The 18,186-nt window shown below is 38.7% G+C and overlaps 1 protein-coding gene across 3 annotated transcripts in view; it reads left to right on the plus strand.

Annotated features, from left to right (window-relative positions):
* chd9 (chromodomain helicase DNA binding protein 9) overlaps nucleotides 1-18,186 on the plus strand; it is a 70,483-nt gene that overhangs the window by 25,427 nt on the left and 26,870 nt on the right. For 2 of the 3 annotated variants that reach the window (XM_063478997.1, XM_063479006.1), the window contains exons 3-10: nucleotides 2,501-2,913; nucleotides 12,427-12,532; nucleotides 14,440-14,586; nucleotides 16,191-16,259; nucleotides 16,476-16,531; nucleotides 17,121-17,238; nucleotides 17,605-17,691; nucleotides 17,931-18,068. In XM_063478997.1, the coding sequence (XP_063335067.1) occupies nucleotides 2,501-2,913; nucleotides 12,427-12,532; nucleotides 14,440-14,586; nucleotides 16,191-16,259; nucleotides 16,476-16,531; nucleotides 17,121-17,238; nucleotides 17,605-17,691; nucleotides 17,931-18,068 (1,134 nt within the window). Of the gene's footprint in view, nucleotides 1-65; nucleotides 197-2,500; nucleotides 2,914-12,426; nucleotides 12,533-14,439; nucleotides 14,587-16,190; nucleotides 16,260-16,475; nucleotides 16,532-17,120; nucleotides 17,239-17,604; nucleotides 17,692-17,930; nucleotides 18,069-18,186 lie in introns of those variants that run through there. The other variant, XM_063479014.1, reaches the window with a different exon arrangement.

The following is an 18,186-nucleotide window of genomic DNA, read 5'->3' on the forward strand; positions in this document are numbered from 1 at the left end:
ACACACGGCTCAAGGAAGAGTGAGAGACAAACGAAAAGGAGAGAGTGAGTGTGTTTGTAACAGAAAGTGTGAGTGAGCAACGGAGAGAGAAGAAACCCAGCGAAAGGGCAAGGCTTTTGTTAGCCGGTTGGAGAGGGGGAGGAAAGAGGAAGGGAAAAAAAACACCATGTCTACAGTGAAGAGGCCAAGAGGAAGGGTAAGTGAGCTGTGCTGAGAGCTGGGAGGGAGGAGGGACAAGGGGGAGGAGGAGGGGCCGGCAGGAACTGAACAACCTCCTCTGCTACTGGCTCATGCTGCACTGCCGCCATCTTGAACTCATTGCTGCTTTTTTCCCCCTTTCCCTCTATATTCATTTGCTTTGCTGTGCTGGACCTTAGCATGGTTTACTGGATGTACAGTATTTTCCCCATCCCCACTGTCTAATCATACATCACTTTTCATTCTCAGTTGAATTCTGCTGCCCTGTTCTGTAGTTTATGTACAGTGTATCGTGTGTGTGTGTGTGTGTGTGTGTGTGTGTGTGTGTGTGCGTGTGTGTGTGTGTGCGTGTGTGCGTGTGTGCGTGTGTGCGTGTGCGCGCATGTGTTTGTGCCCTCTATGAGTTGAGCCTGTCAGTCACCAGAGACCTCACTACATGTGGAAATGAGAGGGTGGGAGCGAGGGAAAGGTGTCCGGCCCAAATGGAGCTTACTCTACCTTTTCATTAGCTGTAATAGTCCCTGCCGTTTTCATGGGACTGCGTGCTGCTAGAGAGATTGAAATCACTGCAGTGCTGGCAGGCTGTAATTTCAGTTATTTATAGATGTATTACACAGCTGCAGTGCTCTCACTTTTGGTGCATTTTATCTTTTCTCTCTCTCTCCCTTGCGCTGCCTTTCTGATAGAAACCTGTTTTCATATTTAGTCTTCCTCTTTCCTACCTCTTTCATGTGCGTTCATGTTCTTCCGCTCTTAAACATTACTTTCTACTCCTCCCTCTGTCTCTCTCTTTCTTTTTTCTTTCTTTTCACCAATAACTTAAATGAGAACATTCCAGCATGATCTGGTAAATTTCCTCCTAATAGCCTCAGCGGCGTGGCACACGTGAAAATCATAATGCAGCTTTTGTGTGTATGTGTGTATTTTTTTTCTCCCCACTTCTTCCAAATGAATTGCTAGTTATTCAGTTCCCTCCCCCACTTTGTCAGTGAGGTTCAAGCTAATTCTCTTTATTTAGCTAGCAGTGTGGAAAAAAAGCAACCAGCCGCGCCTGGGCCATGTAGGCATACGCAACACATTTTTAGATTAGGTCATCCATTTATGGGTTCCCTCTCTGCTGGGCTTAAAGCCCACCACAGGGTGCTTGTATAGTCATAACCGCAGTCACGCCATCTATTATGCACATATTATCATGTATCAGGCAGGCTAGATTATTTATGTCTGCGAGGCTCACTGTGACCTTCTACATTGAACCAGTGTTTAACCCTCTGTTTGAAAAGCTTACTTGAGCCAAAAGAATTTCATTTGACTTTTGATGTCACATGGTTTCAGGGTTCAGACAGAGGGTCTTCTGCCCTTGATCTAAATGAATTCTTGGAGGAAACATTGGCCTTTCATCAAGCTCAGTGTCTACTAGTAGAGTTAAAGTGAGCATCATGCAGAGCATGGCAGGTCCACCCCCCACCCCCAGCTTTTGCGATGGGGACAGCAACAAGCTCTGCTGCCGGAGTGCTTCACACAGCCTTTAGAAGGTTCTGTTTTTCTGAATGAGTGATATTTTCATCAATCACACGAATGCACCCTAGTATGTTGCAAATTCATAGAAGGCTGGATTTTAACATTTAGTTTCTTCCTTGTTTTAGACCTTGTTTCATTCATTATTACATTCAGCTGCTTACTGTACAGTAAAATGGCATCGCACTGTGCTTCCACGATATTCTATGAAGGAAACAATAATTCGATTGTGTTAGCTGAGCTGTGTGACTATAGTGGATCCACATGCTGAATGCAGCTATAAATACAAGTAGTGGTATTAATGGCTTGTTTTTTTTAAATACATGCTTATGGTGTTACAAAACAGGAAGATGTTTTGAACAATATCTTCTTTTTTTCTTTTAAAAAAAAATTTGTTTGTTACCAAACCTAGTGACATCACACCTATATAAGTAGAAATGCATAACCTGTAAATGGCTGCAGGCTGTATCAGTACATCCACATTGTACCTCATTGGCTTTGTAATCTGTTATATGCATTATGTAAATTAAGGCTGATGTTTTGGGGGGTTTTTTTCTTCCTGTTTTGTATTTTTTTATTTATTTTTTGTGAGTCAGTGTTTTGAAGCTAGTATTTGGACATTTGTTTTGTTGTTAAGCTTTTTCTTTTTAAAGATCTTTGCATCACTAGATTTTTCTAAGGTGCAGCTTTTTGTTTCGAAGGCTAGATGACATCACTGCTGTTTATGAAACGCCTTTTACAGTACCATGCTCACTATGTTTCTGTTTATTTTTCTCTTTGACCATAGCCTCGAAAGAACGCTAATGGTCCCGGAAGTCAGATACGGGTCCTCAGTCCCCCAATGAAGAGCAGCTCATCCTCGTCATCATCCTCTTCATCTTCCTCTTCATCTTCATCCAGCTCCTCATCAGAGAAGAGGGTTCCACGGAGGACGCATCATCAGATGGAGTCAACTCCACAGGACAAGCAGGAGAAGGCCAATAGGATAATATCAGAGGCTATTGCAAAGGCTCGGCAAAGAGGGGAGAAAAACATCCCAAGGGTTATGAGCCCAGAGAGCTTCCCCAGCTCTTCTTCGCAGTACAAAGCCCACCGTGATCATGAGCACAAAGGAAATGGGAAGGCACGGTCCAAGGAGAAGGCCTGCAGGAAAGCTTGTATTGTACCCTCGTCCAAGCCTAAGCAGAAGGCCAAAATCGGGTATGTAGTCACAACCATTAATGCTCATCTATAAACTGCTGCAGTGCGCTGTTGGTTTGGCAAAAATAATCCACTAAGCATTGCTTTGATCTCATTTCTTTTAACTCAACTCATGCTTAAGTAACAGCGGCATTTCCTGAGCCCGTATGAGCAAGTAACATGTGCCACTGATCTGTCATTATACTTCATTGTCATTATAGAAGACAAAGAAATCGTAGCTTCAGCGTTTCAGAATTCAAATTAGGATTTTTTTCACTTTAATATGTAAATAGGATAAACAATACATTGAGACAGAGATTCATATTAAATGAAAAGTTACAGGACCAAATCTTACATATTGGAAAGCTTATGTCAGCTAATGTATTTTCTATAGATTATGTAGTGAAAATCATGTTAACATTATTGATCACTGTTTTGTCACTACTGGAAAATGGTTTAACACATAGCTTGCATTCAGTAAAAGTCAAGTTTATGTTGAGGCTCTTCACTTCATCCACATCCACTTTTCTAATAGTTCCCACTGAAGCTTAGGAATTTAAAGGGATAGTTTAGAGTTTGAAACTATTACATATTTACGATGACTGTTCTAAATGTGTGATTCAAGAGCCAGTTTAAAAAGAGTTCAATAGGGAAAAAAACAACATTTTTTTCAAGTGCCCAAGTTACAGCTCAGTAAGTTTAAACTTGAATTAATGTTACTATACATGCACTTTGTCTTTTTCTGACTTATAGGTAATGTCTTCTTGCTATTTGCATCAATAAAGCAGCAGCATTTGACTGATTTTAGCTTCTTGTGTATCGGTTGATTTTTATTGGTACATTTTTACATTTATTTTCTGCCTGTGGTTGCCAAGATGGAAGCTCAAAGTTCAACAGACTTTACTGCACGCCATAACAATAAACCAGGCTCAGTCATCAGCATAGACATGGGAGGAGCACACAAAGACTGCATTTACATGCAGGACAGTGCTGCTTAGTATGTTTTGGTGAGTAGTGCTGATGTAAAGATACCTTAATCTGCCTCCCATCCCCCCGTTTTTAACTGCTATAAGCAGTATGTAGCTCTAAGCCACACCCAGCGCAGCCTGTTAAGATATCAGCTGGTGCAGATGTGAATGCAGAGGCAGGGAACTGAAGGAATGGGGGAATGTTTAAATATATCACATTGTACAGCTAGAAAAAAATCGCTATTAGTTTTAAAGCAGCACCCACATTTGAGACCTAGTGTGAGAGTGGCTGGAAATGGTCAAACTGAATATCTGGCTGGTTGCGGCCTTGATTAATAATTAGATGAGGTATGCTGAGGGAGAAAAGCTGTAGCACATAATGAATTTCACATGTCCTGTGTGTGATAATGACAAAGTTGTGGAAGTGCTAATGTTTGGGAGAACAGTGAGATGATGGAGGCATCAGTCATTGTGATACAGTCTGCCTACACTTTCAGGTTTAGTTAGAGGTAGGTGTCTGTTGGTGTTCACATTAAGTCATGTCTCAGCTCCATGATGAGCTCCATGAGGTTTGTGGATGTGATTGAATTTTTGAACAAGCTCAGGTGTGATCTTAAAATGAAAGCGTTGTTTGAACTTGTTATTTATCTTTGACTTTTAAGATCAGGAAGCTTCACTCATATCGGTTAGAGAGTGCACACCCAGATCTTTTACTCTTCTAACCACCTTGCATCCGTTGAGACACAGTTTTAAAACCATCAGTATGTAATCAAATGCAATCTAAGACTTGATGGCCTTAAAGGACAGCTAACAATGTGTTTGCAGTCTGTCATTTAAATGTGTCACAGATAACAGTCATTGTTGTTATAAGCTAATGAGCTAAGTAACTCAAGCAACCATACCTGGGGTAAATATTGTTTTAAAAAACAAAAAACAGTCAGACCAAAATACAGTCAGTGATATGGACCACATTTTATAGCACCCATTTCTTCATGCATTCCAGCCATTTTGAAAAATGAAATGTATTCAGGTCAGATGTTGGACCGGTCATCTGACTAGAATGACCATACTGTTTTCTTTAGAGAGAACTTTATAAAGTGCATGACATTTCAAATTAGTTTGACTGCTTTGCTTTAGATTTTGCTAAACATTACATAACATTACTATGCCTTAATTAATGAACCTCATATTTTGTGATTTAAGCTAAATTAAAATTGCTCTTAAATATGTTAAGCTGTTAAAATGCAAAAGACTTTGGTGCGAACACGGCAGTGACGTATAGCTGTCTGTATATGACAAGAGGTTTGTAGGAGTGTGTGAATGTTTCCTCTGAGGTGTGAAGATTCATAGCTAAGAAAATCTTGAGGCTAATGGAGCTTTTACTTTGCTAATTAGCAAATAAAGAACAGACAAATTGGAGCGGATCTTTTTCAAGAGCTACACTTAATGATGCTGCTTGAAAACTCAAAACTAAAATAACTGTGACTCTTGATGGCCATGTTGATATAAACAAAGACACTTACAGGAATAGAATGTGCATTCACCTAAATCCAGCAAGTCCAGTTTCACTGAGACAGGCAGGTGTAGACCTTGAATCACAAAGTCAAAACACGATCCGCCACAGTCTCACAGCACTCTAATCATAAACATAAAAAGTAAAACCTATTGCCCTGAGCACTGGATGGCCTGATTTTGTCATAAATGCCATTTTCAACACCCACTTTTTGACTTAACTTTTTTCTAAACAGTAATGAATTAAATTCATTATTGCAAATGCACAGGGAGTGACTACTTGTTGATGAAAGACAGAAAGGAGAAAACTTTCCAGCCTAACAGAACAAACATACCAGCTAAAACACTGAAGTGACACGGCACTGTTGTAACAGTTACAGTGTTTATTTTCATTTTTGTATTGTACATTTTGACTATGGACTTGTAGAACTACTTCACAGGGCCTATCCATAATAGTGTTCTTGCATTAAGGCTATGAATGGCTGTATTTCTGACTGTGGCCTCTTGCCCTTATGTGCCATACCTGTCATGATCTTCTTGTCATTCAACTACTTGGGTAGTTACAGTTGAATTGAAGTCTAGTTACCCATATTATAGATGAAATGGATTTTGGGTTGACTCTTGGTCTGGCAATAAAAGTCCAATTCTACACACATTTGCATACATTCAAGAGTACACAATTAATTATAGATATGTTGTATAATGCATAGTCTGTTTACTAGTTCTTTCTTTTTTTGTGAAGAAGATTCACAGTTTCTATTTTTACTCCACACAGATGCAGTTGCAGTATGTTTATATATGTACGGTGAGGGGTAGATCTGTTGCACTTGTGATGAAGACTGCGGTGATTGAGACTATAACATGAAGCTTCTTTTCTATATTCATAGTGGAGAGAGTCCTGTTTATATGCATGCACCACCAAGGATCTCCACATAAAATATTAATGTATACCGACTGCAGAGGTACTAACCTTCCGCTAAAGTCATTAATTCAGGCTCTGCTCTGTTGAGGGTGTGTGCTTGGCTGTGCTCAGAAAGCTGGAGGTTGTGTGTATTTGGTGCTGTTTGAGTATGTGCTCACTCTTCCATCGCATCGCCTGACTGTTCTTTAAGCAGGGAATTGGATCCCACGATAAGACCATTACCCTAATTGTCGGTATACTTAAGGCTCTGTTTCTCTGAGACCACTATACTGTCATCACTACCTATGTTTCTCGGAGAATCAATTCTGTTTAATGCCTAATAAGTGTCCTCTGGATTACTCGGATAGTTTGCTCACCAGATGCTCGGAAAGCAAATTGGGGGGTCAAACAATCATATGGAAAATCTGCCTGTCTGATGAGAATAAATAAATGAATGCAGCCGATTAAAATATGGATGCAACAGCCGCTGTGACAGGTGGACATGACAGATATCCAAGGAAAATCAAACCGGAGAGCAAATGTTACATATTTGTTATCTTTGTCTTGGCTAATATGCTTCAGTATCAAATGACTCTTCTTATCTGGGGATTTTTAATGAAACTATAGCCCAACAAGAATTTTCCAGCACTAAAGTCCTAACTGATGTCCTACTTTGGCAAAACAAGATGTGGTACATTAAAATCAGCTATTGGGGAATTATAGAGACTAATTTTCAACTTGGTTTATAACAGTCTTAATAATTAAATTGACTTTAATCACTATGACTGCTGAACATTTATCAAAGCTTAAACATAGACCATTAGATCCCACAGCATTTGGGCAAATCAGACACATCATCATGGAAGCTCTTGTGCTTTGCTGCTATAAGGTGCGATAACCCTGGGGAATCATTTCAACTGTTAGTACTACAGGTGTTTATCTTGAATCTTCAGATTCACTCGTTTGTGGTGTTTTTTGTTTTAATCAAAAGGGCTTTACTTAAGCACATATTTGTGCCTCAAAGATATATCATACCATAATATCATACATAAAATTGCTTGTGGTATGCTTTGGAAATGACAGATCGTAATAGTTAAACAGATTAGTGAGTTAACCCATCATTGTAAAATAGTTCATTTTTAATTATAAAAGCTTTACTTGCTTTCAGTGTGACATGATGGACTGACCCTAAAAGATGTTGTGGACAGGATGACTTTTTCAGGGTCACCATAGGACCTGCATATCCTGTTTTTAATATTGTGTAAATACACCTAATCTTAATAAACAGGAATAAGGCACTGATAGATTTTTTTTTCGCTTTTCAGCCAGAATTTTATGAATTTAAATATTAACCAACATTATCTACTCTAAGGAGAGGAGGTGGTTATTTTACTGGATAGGCTTGACCGATCACGGCTCTCTGTAGGCTGGAATGTGCTTTTCTGTGCAGCCTACCTGCTGAAAAATACCCTCAAATAATTATCAGATGAAAGCAGTGTGCTGCTCTTTTTGTTCCACCCTCCCCCTCCTCTTTACATTTTTTTTCCTAATATAAATTTGGTTCAATCAGCATGCTCAAAGCTGTGCATCCAATGCTTCCTGTGAGCAGGCATGTTATAAATATGCTGATACTACAAAGCAGCAGGGTAGTAGGAAAATATCAAACAAAATGGTGCTTGTGAGATCAATTACATGATAGAAAATGGAGGTTTAAGTCTAGTGTATGTGCTGCAGCGTATAGCTGTTCATATTTCAATGCTTGCCTGCTAGCTGTCTAATCTCTTCTCCCTCACTTTTTTCATTAGGGAAAGCTAAAGCTGTTTTTTTTAATTGTTTTCCTAGTTAATCCCTTGCAGGGTGCATTTTTGTGCATGTTCACATGTGCAGGCATGTGATATATAAACATTCTGGGGGTCTGTGCATGTCTTAATGCAAACTCAGATGTTCTTATATGTGTGTGTGTGTGTGTGTGTGTGTGCGCGCGTGTATCTGTGTGGAAGAGAGAGAGGCTACTACCCGTTTTTAATTTAAAAAAAAAAAAAAATTATGTTTGCTGTATAAAGCAGAAATCCCATGAGGCCATGTGCTCTGCGCTGATATAGTATTTGTGTTTTAGAGGGTGCTTGATAGAGCTGCTGCTGCTACTGTTTCCAGTTGTTTGCTATGTGGTACTGAGATTATAGCCTTCCATTCATAAGAAGGGGGATTTCCTGAGAACGACCTGCACTGCTGTGTCAATAAGCCCCTCAGGATAAGAAACGCACACAAACACGCAGCATACTTAACGGCATTTTTGAGTATAATTCATTCACTCAAAATCATAATTTTCTGAGGTAGGCTATCTAATAGGTGAATACTGTTCCTCTGACATGCTGAAATGCCTCATTGCAGTTTTGGCTGGCAAAGCACCATCAGATCTTGATTCTATTAAAATCAAACCCTCACTCATACACTCTCACTGGCGGCATGCCAAGTAGGACAGGACAACACTGGGGGACAAGGGATGGGGTTATTTGGCACAATGGGGGAAAAGCAGCCAAGAAAGCCGAGCAACTAGATTATTACTCTCAGGAAAAAGCTTGTGATAGCCTATCATCAGTGATACAGAGTAATGTCAGATCAGGGGCAACTGTAGTCAAATTAAAGATGTAGGATTATGTTTTGAACATGGCCTTGTAAAATTTAGAATCTTTATCAGGAACAAACATTTCCACCCAGCAACTCTGGGTGGAAATGCACCATAAAGTACAAATATAGGAAACAAAAATGAGTAGAAGTGGTGTACTCTGCAACCACAGAGGTTATCACATGTCAAGAAACATGATATGGTTGCCAAAGTTATGAAGTCACCTTCTGATATCAGTTGGTTTTAATGGACAAACTATTCATCGAATAATGTTTCGGAGGGTTGGTCTGAAGGTCATTTGTTTTGCTCAAGATTGGAAAACATCAGTGAGAACAAATTTAATAATTTGAAATGGTTTTGACCCAATTGATAAAATTCAATATGGGAAATTGCATCAATATTGGGTTGACTGTTGCTATTATAAGGTAATTGTTTGTTTAACACATGCCACAGAGACTTTGTTGCGGACAGTTTTTCCTTGTCTTCACTTTCTCATAAATTTGGCATTTTCCTTCAATATAAAAAAATGCTCTTTTTACAGCTGTCTCTTTGCCTTGTCAGGCAGTTAGGCATTTTGAGTACTTAGGAGAATGGATAGAATTTTTGTAATTCAGTGGTTTTCATGCTGATCTTTTAAAGTTCTTTGCATCAGGGAGAACTAACTACTACCCAGAAGAGTCTGCTTTTGTACCACTTTTTGTCAGTAAGGGGTTGACTTCAAAGTCTGAGTTTATTCCCTGTCATTTGAGTTACCATATTTCAGCTTGTGGGAAGGCTATCCAGTCAAAGGGAGAATGTGCATTAGTACTGATGTTAGTAAATCTTTGGGTGGTCCTGTGTATCAGCCACATAAGCGTTGGAACAGGATGTTACCATCACTAAGATGTGGGTTTTGTTTTTTGTGTGTGCAAGTGTAGAATCTATTTTTCATTACGATGGCATCTATGTAAATCACGTGACTCTCGTAAATGCCATGCACACATGCAGCAGATGTCGATACAAATGTACCACACCGGCATCCGTATTTTCTGTCTTCACTGTCTGCTCAATTGATGTTTCTACAGTCCTCAAGTATCTTGCTTCACAGTTCAAGTTTTCCCATATGGGGGTCAGAGAGATGCTTTAGCCCTGTTATGTGCTGTTAGTTGCCGAGCTGCTAAATGGTGATGTGACACTGCTATTCAGCAAGACCCATATCACAGCCAGCTTTTATTTAGTCAACGATAAACATTGTGTTCAGTCCCATTTAGCTACTTTATTATTATCATTATTATCAGTATTGTTTTTGTGTTGTTTCGTTTTGGTTTTTGTCTTCTTTTCTTGGCGTCAGAGCTGGCAACTTTCTTTTTTCTTCCACTGTGTCACTCTGACTTGACATATATCTTAGCCATTCGTAGCGTCAGTAACCATGTACTGGTGTTGTTTTCACAGGAAGTAATGTCATGAGGAAGATTTAACACCCACATAGCCAAATACACTCCCAAGGGCATGTTGCATGGCAACCATAAAGTGTCATTGTCAAGAGGATTTGTGAAATGTAATATCATCCAGAGAGGGGTGGGGGGGCAGGGACAGGGATGCCAGCTGAGGGGACAGCTCTTCAGTGTTGCTGGAAGTCTGTTATTTTCTACCTTACACAGTCAGATATTATAATGGGTATGTGGATGAGTGTTTGTATCACCTGAAATGTATCTAGTCTATCGGACCACTAATTCTATGTTGCTTCAAGTATTTTTCCATGTAGATAAGCTTCAGATGATTAATTTTTTGAAATTAAAAGTGAAATGCGTGAAAAAGTGTCAAAAATATGTTTTCGAGGAATTTTATTTTGTTTGTTTTTACTTTATTTTAACTATGAAAAAAAATGGGTTATAATGATATTTATGCACACTTACAAATATATACGAAGATAAGATTTTTAAAGAAGTCTTAAGGTTAGACAGGGTTTGGATATATTTGTTGCCCAGTAGTATAGAAAATGCAGTTGGTTTGCTGTGCTGTGGTTATCCCTCGGTTAAATTAACATGTTGCTGGAATAAGAATAAAGAAGGGAATGCCTCACTCATGCCCTTTTGTGATTGGACATAAAATATCTTGGAGGAGTAAGGGGGATAAAATGATAAATCGGAAACAACAAAATTAGTGGCTTTAAATATTGAAGTTGCTATCCTGACAGTTTGTTTCTTTGCTTTCCTAGTTGCACATATTTTTCCTCTCACACCCTTAACATGTTTGAAAGCTCATAGGGAAGAAGATATATATTTCCTATCAATATCACACCAAGCCAAAGATTTACCACTTGTGGCTAGCAAGAGATTATGCATGTGGAGAAGTGCAAGATGGGAAGTGTCTGCATATGTGGTTAGAGAATATATGGAGAAAGGTCACAGAAATGATATGTGACTGAAAGAGAGGAGAGGGGATTAGAATATGAAATGCTGGCAAAAAATTAAAAGCTTGCATATAGTCATTCTGCAGTTTAATGATATTTGCTGAGATGCTGAAGATATCTGGAGCTCTGGTACTATAAATGTATATTAGACCAAGGTAAGAGTTTCATCACCCACAAACTAGGAATGGTATTTTAAAGAGGAAAAAAATATTTACCAAATTAGGATCGAATGACGTTGGTGTGACTCTTCCATTTAAGGAGGAGCTTTAACAAAGCACCGAATTCCTCGCTGTATAAACTGAGGCAGCGTCCATTGTGAGCATGTTAATACGTGCAGCCATTCTCTACAATCGTTCCACTGCTGTTGTTATATGTATGTTGGAGTTTTACATTTAACTGCATTTATTCCTTTTGGAATACAGTGCAGCAAATGCTTTTCTTTTTCAATGTATATGTTTGCAAGGGGCTATTCATGTGTTCTCTAAAGCCCAATAGTTTTGGTTGTCTTTCCATCCTTCTCTTAGAAGCCATTAATGATAGCCTTTTTGTTAGAAGTAGTTCCTTATCCACCCACTTAAAAGCTGTTAAAATGTCTCACTTTAGATTTAGTTCAAAATAACCCTGTTTCTTCTGAAATAAATGTCACTTCTTTTAAGGTGTTTTTGCTTTCTGTGATGAGCTCTTAAAAATGCATTCACTTTGCATTAATATACTCCATAAAGTTTATGCAAGTGCATCTTTAAATGAAGAATTGTCAAAAACAATGAACAAGCCAAATTGCCCATGTAGTATATTTATACTTGCGTGATAAACAGATTGTAGAATGTTTAGCAGGACTTCATACTCTTGAACAAGTTTATTGGGTAGATATTTTTTTTATAATTTCACATTTAAGAACTCTAGACAAGGACACATTTGTGAGATAAACAAGATTTTTAACAATGTTTTGAAAATAAATGTAGATTAATTTCACAGTGTAGAATCAAGCACGAAAAGGCAGAAAACACTAATCAGAAGCCTCTGGATTGTACCATTAGGGCATTTGTCCAGCTAAAATATGCCTAAAGCAGAGTAAAAATTGTGTATTTGGTACATGTTTTTCATTGTTTTCATGGGGTCTTTTTCTCTCCCTTAGGAAAATTGTCATCAAGATTGGAAAGAAGAAAAGGCGAAAGCCCGAGTCTTCAGAGGAGTCAGATGATGACCCTCCCCCTCAACACACTTTGAAGGATGATGACTCTGTGAGTTCCAGTATAAAGTATACACAAACTTGTACTGTGCATTCATGTCTGCATAAGCCAACAAGGAACAGGGGCTCTAATGAGACTGGGAGAAATTAGTGCATTTCATTGCCGTTTATCAAACCAAAGTATGAACCTTACACTATGAGACAACACTAGGATTTTAAGTTGGAACTTGGCTATATTTGACCGTGTTATTTCCCCACTTTATTCAGATGTGGTGCAGGCGTTATTGAGAGCAGACGAGAAATACGAGACTCTTTTTCTGTTAGCTTTCTGATAAAACTTAAGTGGTGTCCTCGGCCTGGTTGTTCACACTGCTGCTGAGTATTGTAGAAGACTTAACAGCTTTAGTCTGATCCTGGAAGGCTCCACTCTCTGGTTCATATGGAGGTCATACAGTGGGTGGCTATCTCAAGTACACATTCTCATCTGTGTTGATGATTGAGAAAACTGACAGCAGAGGTTTTTATCTAGGTCAGAGCATCAATGATAGAATGGCAAATTGAAGTAGGTGTCACCTGAGTTTACCCTTTAGCATTTAAAACACACTTCTGGGCTGTGTGGAGCTTTTCTCACTAGTAGGTTCTGACAGATATCCAAAAGGTTATGAGTGACATGAATGAATGACTGGGGACGACACCCCACTAACTACAGTGTGTTGTATGATATAATTACGCCCGCTAAGTGGCACCCCAGGACTTAATTAAAATAGTCGGTGGATGACTCGTTTATGATGATCTTGTGGAAGAGGTTGAAGTAGCTTGGCCGCCAGCTGGAACAGGAGCATGATCTCCTCAGGGGCTCGCTCCTATTGTTGTGGCATGCGGCAGGTTTGAGTCTCCAGCTTCTGGTCAGTTTGGGTTTGTGAATGTGAGGGTATATCTCCACGGGAATACTGTGCTGCACACCTAATTAACTGTGGCTCAGTGGCATTTATTCCTAATTAACTACATATTATCATTAGGAGGGGCTCGTGTATTGATGCAGGATGCAGCTGCCCACGCATATGATAATTATAAAGGCTTGACAGGAAGGAATAGAAAGAAGCTGGGTTTTAGAGCACTTTTTTTTCCTGATTTTAAGGATATTTTTCTGGACTTTGACTCGGTTTTAGTAACGTAAGGCCAGTAATAGGTTATGCTGAGCAGTGGCCTGCACAATGGAAAACCCTATATTGTCATTTTGAACAGGGAAATGTATAAATGTTAAGTGCTTTTGCCATTCATGTTTTCAACCAGCAAGAAGAAGCATAACATCTGTGATCATAGAATATTAAAGAAAATGTATTTAACAGTAGACCTGATTGTTTTTCTAATCTTATTCTAAATTCTAATAATAAAATGTTGGAAGTACTGGCAGGGATTTATATGAGTAAAAGCATGCTCATTAGTCACAACTTTAAAATAGTTTGTAGATGTTGTTGCTGTCAGTTTAAATCACACTAAGTGTAAATGCATGTGTAATTTGTCTTAACTAAGCAGTGGGACACTCTGAGCCTTGATAATAAGTCAATCACGAACCTGATCATATAGCGTTTTTTTTTTCTTTGTGTTTTCTTTAGCTAAGTTTATTACCTTGCTTTGGCGACCTATGTGAAGTAGTTACATTGTTGCTTTTGTTAATAAATAACACCGGTTTGTAACAGGCACACTAGTTAAGAATGAAATGAGTCCATGCTCAAGATTCTGTTAGCAACATCTGCTCAGTCTTGATCAAATCTTCAGTCTTAGAGCCATATGGGAGATTTTCATGCGAAGCAGTCATTAATTACCAATTTTATTTTGCAGTTTCAAAATTGATTAATTAAGTAGTTGAGATTACTTTGTTTTCTCTTTTGTGTAAATGTGCTTCTTACTCCTTTGTTTAGCTTATATTTTTTTTTAATTAATGTATTTATTTTTTAGAAGAGGCGGTCTAATCGACAGGTGAAGAGAAAGAAGTATGCTGAAGAGCTGGAGACCAGGTTGTCAGATGAAGAAGTCAAGGTTATTGTCAAAGCCAAGAAAACCAGTACTGCAGCATCCAGGGAACCCGCTCTTCAGCTATTTGTAGTAAGTAATTCTGCATATAACTCTGTGGGAAACACGTTTTTTTTTGGTTTTTTTTCCCCTGTCCCGTTTGGATCTTTAGCCATCAGAATTGTTGTCTTAAGGCCAAGAGAGATGCCAAGTGGATTTACTTTACCAAGTGGATCATCATGGCCTTGCCATATTGGTCCATTTGATTGACCTTTTTATTTTCGGTTGTTACAGTCGGGACAGACATGACTGGGGGATAGGACAGGGAGAAAGAATGAAAGAAAGAGGGGGAGAAAGAAAAATAGAGGGGAGAAGAGATGGTGAGAAAGGGGAGAATAAAGAAAGAGAAAACAAACAAAACACCTGGATCACCTGTATGGAGAAAAAAAACAGAAGAGAAAACAAACAAACAAAAAACAGCAACATAATAAATACAGCACCATCACCATCACACGTGGGAAACACGTTTAATTTCAGTTCTTTCAGTTGGGAAAATACAGCTTCAGTGTATTAACTGGAATCAGTGAATGTTGCATTTGTGAAAAAGATACAGTACACCCTATGATTGACTAGCTGGTAGAACCATCTTTAGCAGCAATAACTTGAAGTAGCTTATTTTCTGCATGGTTTTATCAGATTTGTGGGAATTTGTTTATGCACAGCTATCTTAAGGTCCCGCCACAGTATTTGAATTGGGTTAAAGTCTGTACTGAGCAACTGCACAACTTGGTTCTTTTCCAATTACTCTATTGTAAAGTTGCTGGTGTGTTTGGGGTCATGGTCCAATGACCCATTTTAGACCAAGATTTTAACTGTCGGGCAGATGGTCTAACATTTGGCTCTAGAATACTTTGGTATACAGGGAAGTTTGTGGTTGACTTGGTGACTGCATGGTGCTCATGTCCTGTGTCCTTAAAACAAGCCCAAATAATCACCCCTCCAACTTGTGCTTAACAGTTGGTATGAGGTGTTTGTGCTGATATGCTGTTTGATTTTTGTCAACCATGGTGCTTTGCTCTATGACCAAACCTCTCCACTTTGGTCTTGTCTCTCTTTTTCACATGTATTAAGAGTTTTGACTTGAAAAGAAATAGAATTGTTTGTGGAAATGATGCACATAAACATTGTTGGGAAGATCTTATTTTTGTACCATAAAAGAACACAAACACACTCAGTAAAAAACAAAACAAAACAAAAAACAATAGGACTGCTTGCTCTGCTGAATAGCCTGTTCTTTTCAACAACACACTGTGACGTACAAACCAGGACCCCTGCAGTAAGGCTTTAAAAAAGAAGGAAAATATTCACTGTCCTTTTTTTTTTTTTTTTTTTTTTTTTTTTTTTAATGATTTAGATGCAACAGCACAGAAGGGCCACAGAAACATTTTAATGCTTTTAAAATAAAATTAGTTGTCCTCTAATTTCTGTTGTCTAAACCTGCTCTTTTCAGTTCTGGGATATTTTTATGTAATGCAGAATCACAAATTTGACAAAGGGATTTATGATGTGTAAAGCGTAAGAGAGCATCTGGTGTTTGTTTTTGTTATCGTATTATGAAGACATTTATGCAACTTAATGCTCTGGGGTGACTGTTATGAATTTATCAGTTGACATTAACCATATCATGTCCTCTGTAGGAGAATCCCAGTGAAGAGGATGCTGCTGTTGTTGACAAAATCATGTCTTCTCGTATTGCTAAGAAGGAGGTAAATATTTAATTTGTTGTTTTGCTTTATTTTTTAACCATTGCACAGTTGTGATAAAAGCTTCTCTTGCAAATTTTTAGCTTAATAGATTTTTGGGACTGGGACTATGTATTGAGTTGTATCGTTTTATTATGTTTTTTCCCCCCTTATTATAGCACTAAAACTAAATGAAAGCATTGCTTCTCATTATTATGCTTTTGCATTCTTTTTCTTTAGGTCTCTCCAGGAGTGGTCATTGAGGTGGAAGAGTTTTTTGTAAAATACAAAAACTAGTAAGTTATTCATGTGTAGTTTCTGGGTGGTTAGTGGCATATATGTTTTTGTCTATAGATATATCTATAGAGACACAGGCAACATGAAAGCTAGATGGGATGTAATTAAGAACTTTTGACTTTTCAAACATCAATACATCACATGCATGCATGGGACAACTTTTAGTATTGTCGTGTCCTCAATGTTATGATTACTGTTTTTTCTGTTAATAAAGAAGAATACAAATTCTAGCGTATTCACACACCAAATTATCAGTTTTAATGTTTTGGAAATTAAGATTTAAGTGTCATACTCAGCTTCCCAGAATTTTTTTTTTGTGTGTGGCAGATAATCTGTCATCAGCCAGATCACATCCATCATTTCACAGCCAAATGATAACGAGGATGGAAATATGAATGTGAAAACACTTTAATATTTCTAAACAAATATGACTGAGAACAGCATGCCAGTAGAGACTGTGACCACATCTGCAATCTGTGATCACACCTGCTGGCCTCAGCAGTTCCCCCAGATGCTGTTTAGGTGATTGCACGAGTCCCTTACCTTACTGATCTTGTGTGTGTGTGTGTGTGTGTGTGTGTGTGTCAGCTCCTACCTACACTGTGAGTGGGCCACAGAACAGCAGCTGGAGAAGGACAAGAGGATTCAGCAGAAGATCAAACGCTTCAAGATGAAACAGGCACAGAGAGCACTCTTCTTTGCAGATGTAAGGATGTGCGACTAGTTTGTGTCTGGGGACGTACTGTACACAAATGTTTTTTTTTTTATTTATTTATTTATTTATTTATTTTTTGGGGGGGGGGGGGGGGGGTCTTTTTGTTGAGGACATTTCTATAAGTGGGTGTGAGTGTCTCCACAATTTGGTGTGTCTTTTAGGATGCAACTGCACGTTCAGTACTCTGTTTTTATGGGGACCAACACATCTGCGTGCATATATTTGAGTCTCTTTACTCACTCATTTGATACAATATAATGTTTATCTCAGTTTCCAGATGGTGAGTGGGCACTTTGGTTTATTCCCTTTATTTAATCTTTTTCATTTCCTTTTGTGTTTTCCTTCTGTCTCGCTCAGATGGAAGAGGAGCCATTTAACCCTGACTACGTAGAAGTAGATAGAGTGCTGGAGGTGTCATATTGCGAGGACAAAGATACAAGAGAGGTAAGCGAATCCTTTTTCATTTCATCACATACGTGAGTTCTGTATTTGTCTAAGTTCCTGAACGGTTTTCATGGTTTTGTTCCTTTCAACAGATTCTCCACTCTAGCAATGTCTTTGTATCTCAGAAATGCCCAAGGCCATCCTAATGGGCTTCCTCGCAGCCTTTGTTAATATTGTAAAAGCAAAGCTTGGCCTCAGTCTAGTCTTTTTCAGTGCTAATTCTCCTCTGCTTGTTACAGGAAGTGGTGTACTACCTGGTGAAGTGGTGCTCTCTGCCTTATGAAGACAGCACCTGGGAGCTGAAGGACGATGTAGATCAGAGCAAGATTGAGGAGTTTGAGCAGCTGCAGGCAGCCAAGCCAGACTCACGCAGGGTGGTAAGTTGTGCCTGCCAGCCTTCTTCAGTTATCACTGTATTTCCATGTTTCTTTATCACTTTTATACATGTGTACGTGTGTGCGTGCACGTGTGTGTATGTGTGTGTGTGTGCTTGTA

This window comes from Pelmatolapia mariae, linkage group LG1 (assembly GCF_036321145.2).
Source record: "Pelmatolapia mariae isolate MD_Pm_ZW linkage group LG1, Pm_UMD_F_2, whole genome shotgun sequence".
Classification (NCBI taxonomy): Eukaryota; Metazoa; Chordata; class Actinopteri; order Cichliformes; family Cichlidae; genus Pelmatolapia; species Pelmatolapia mariae.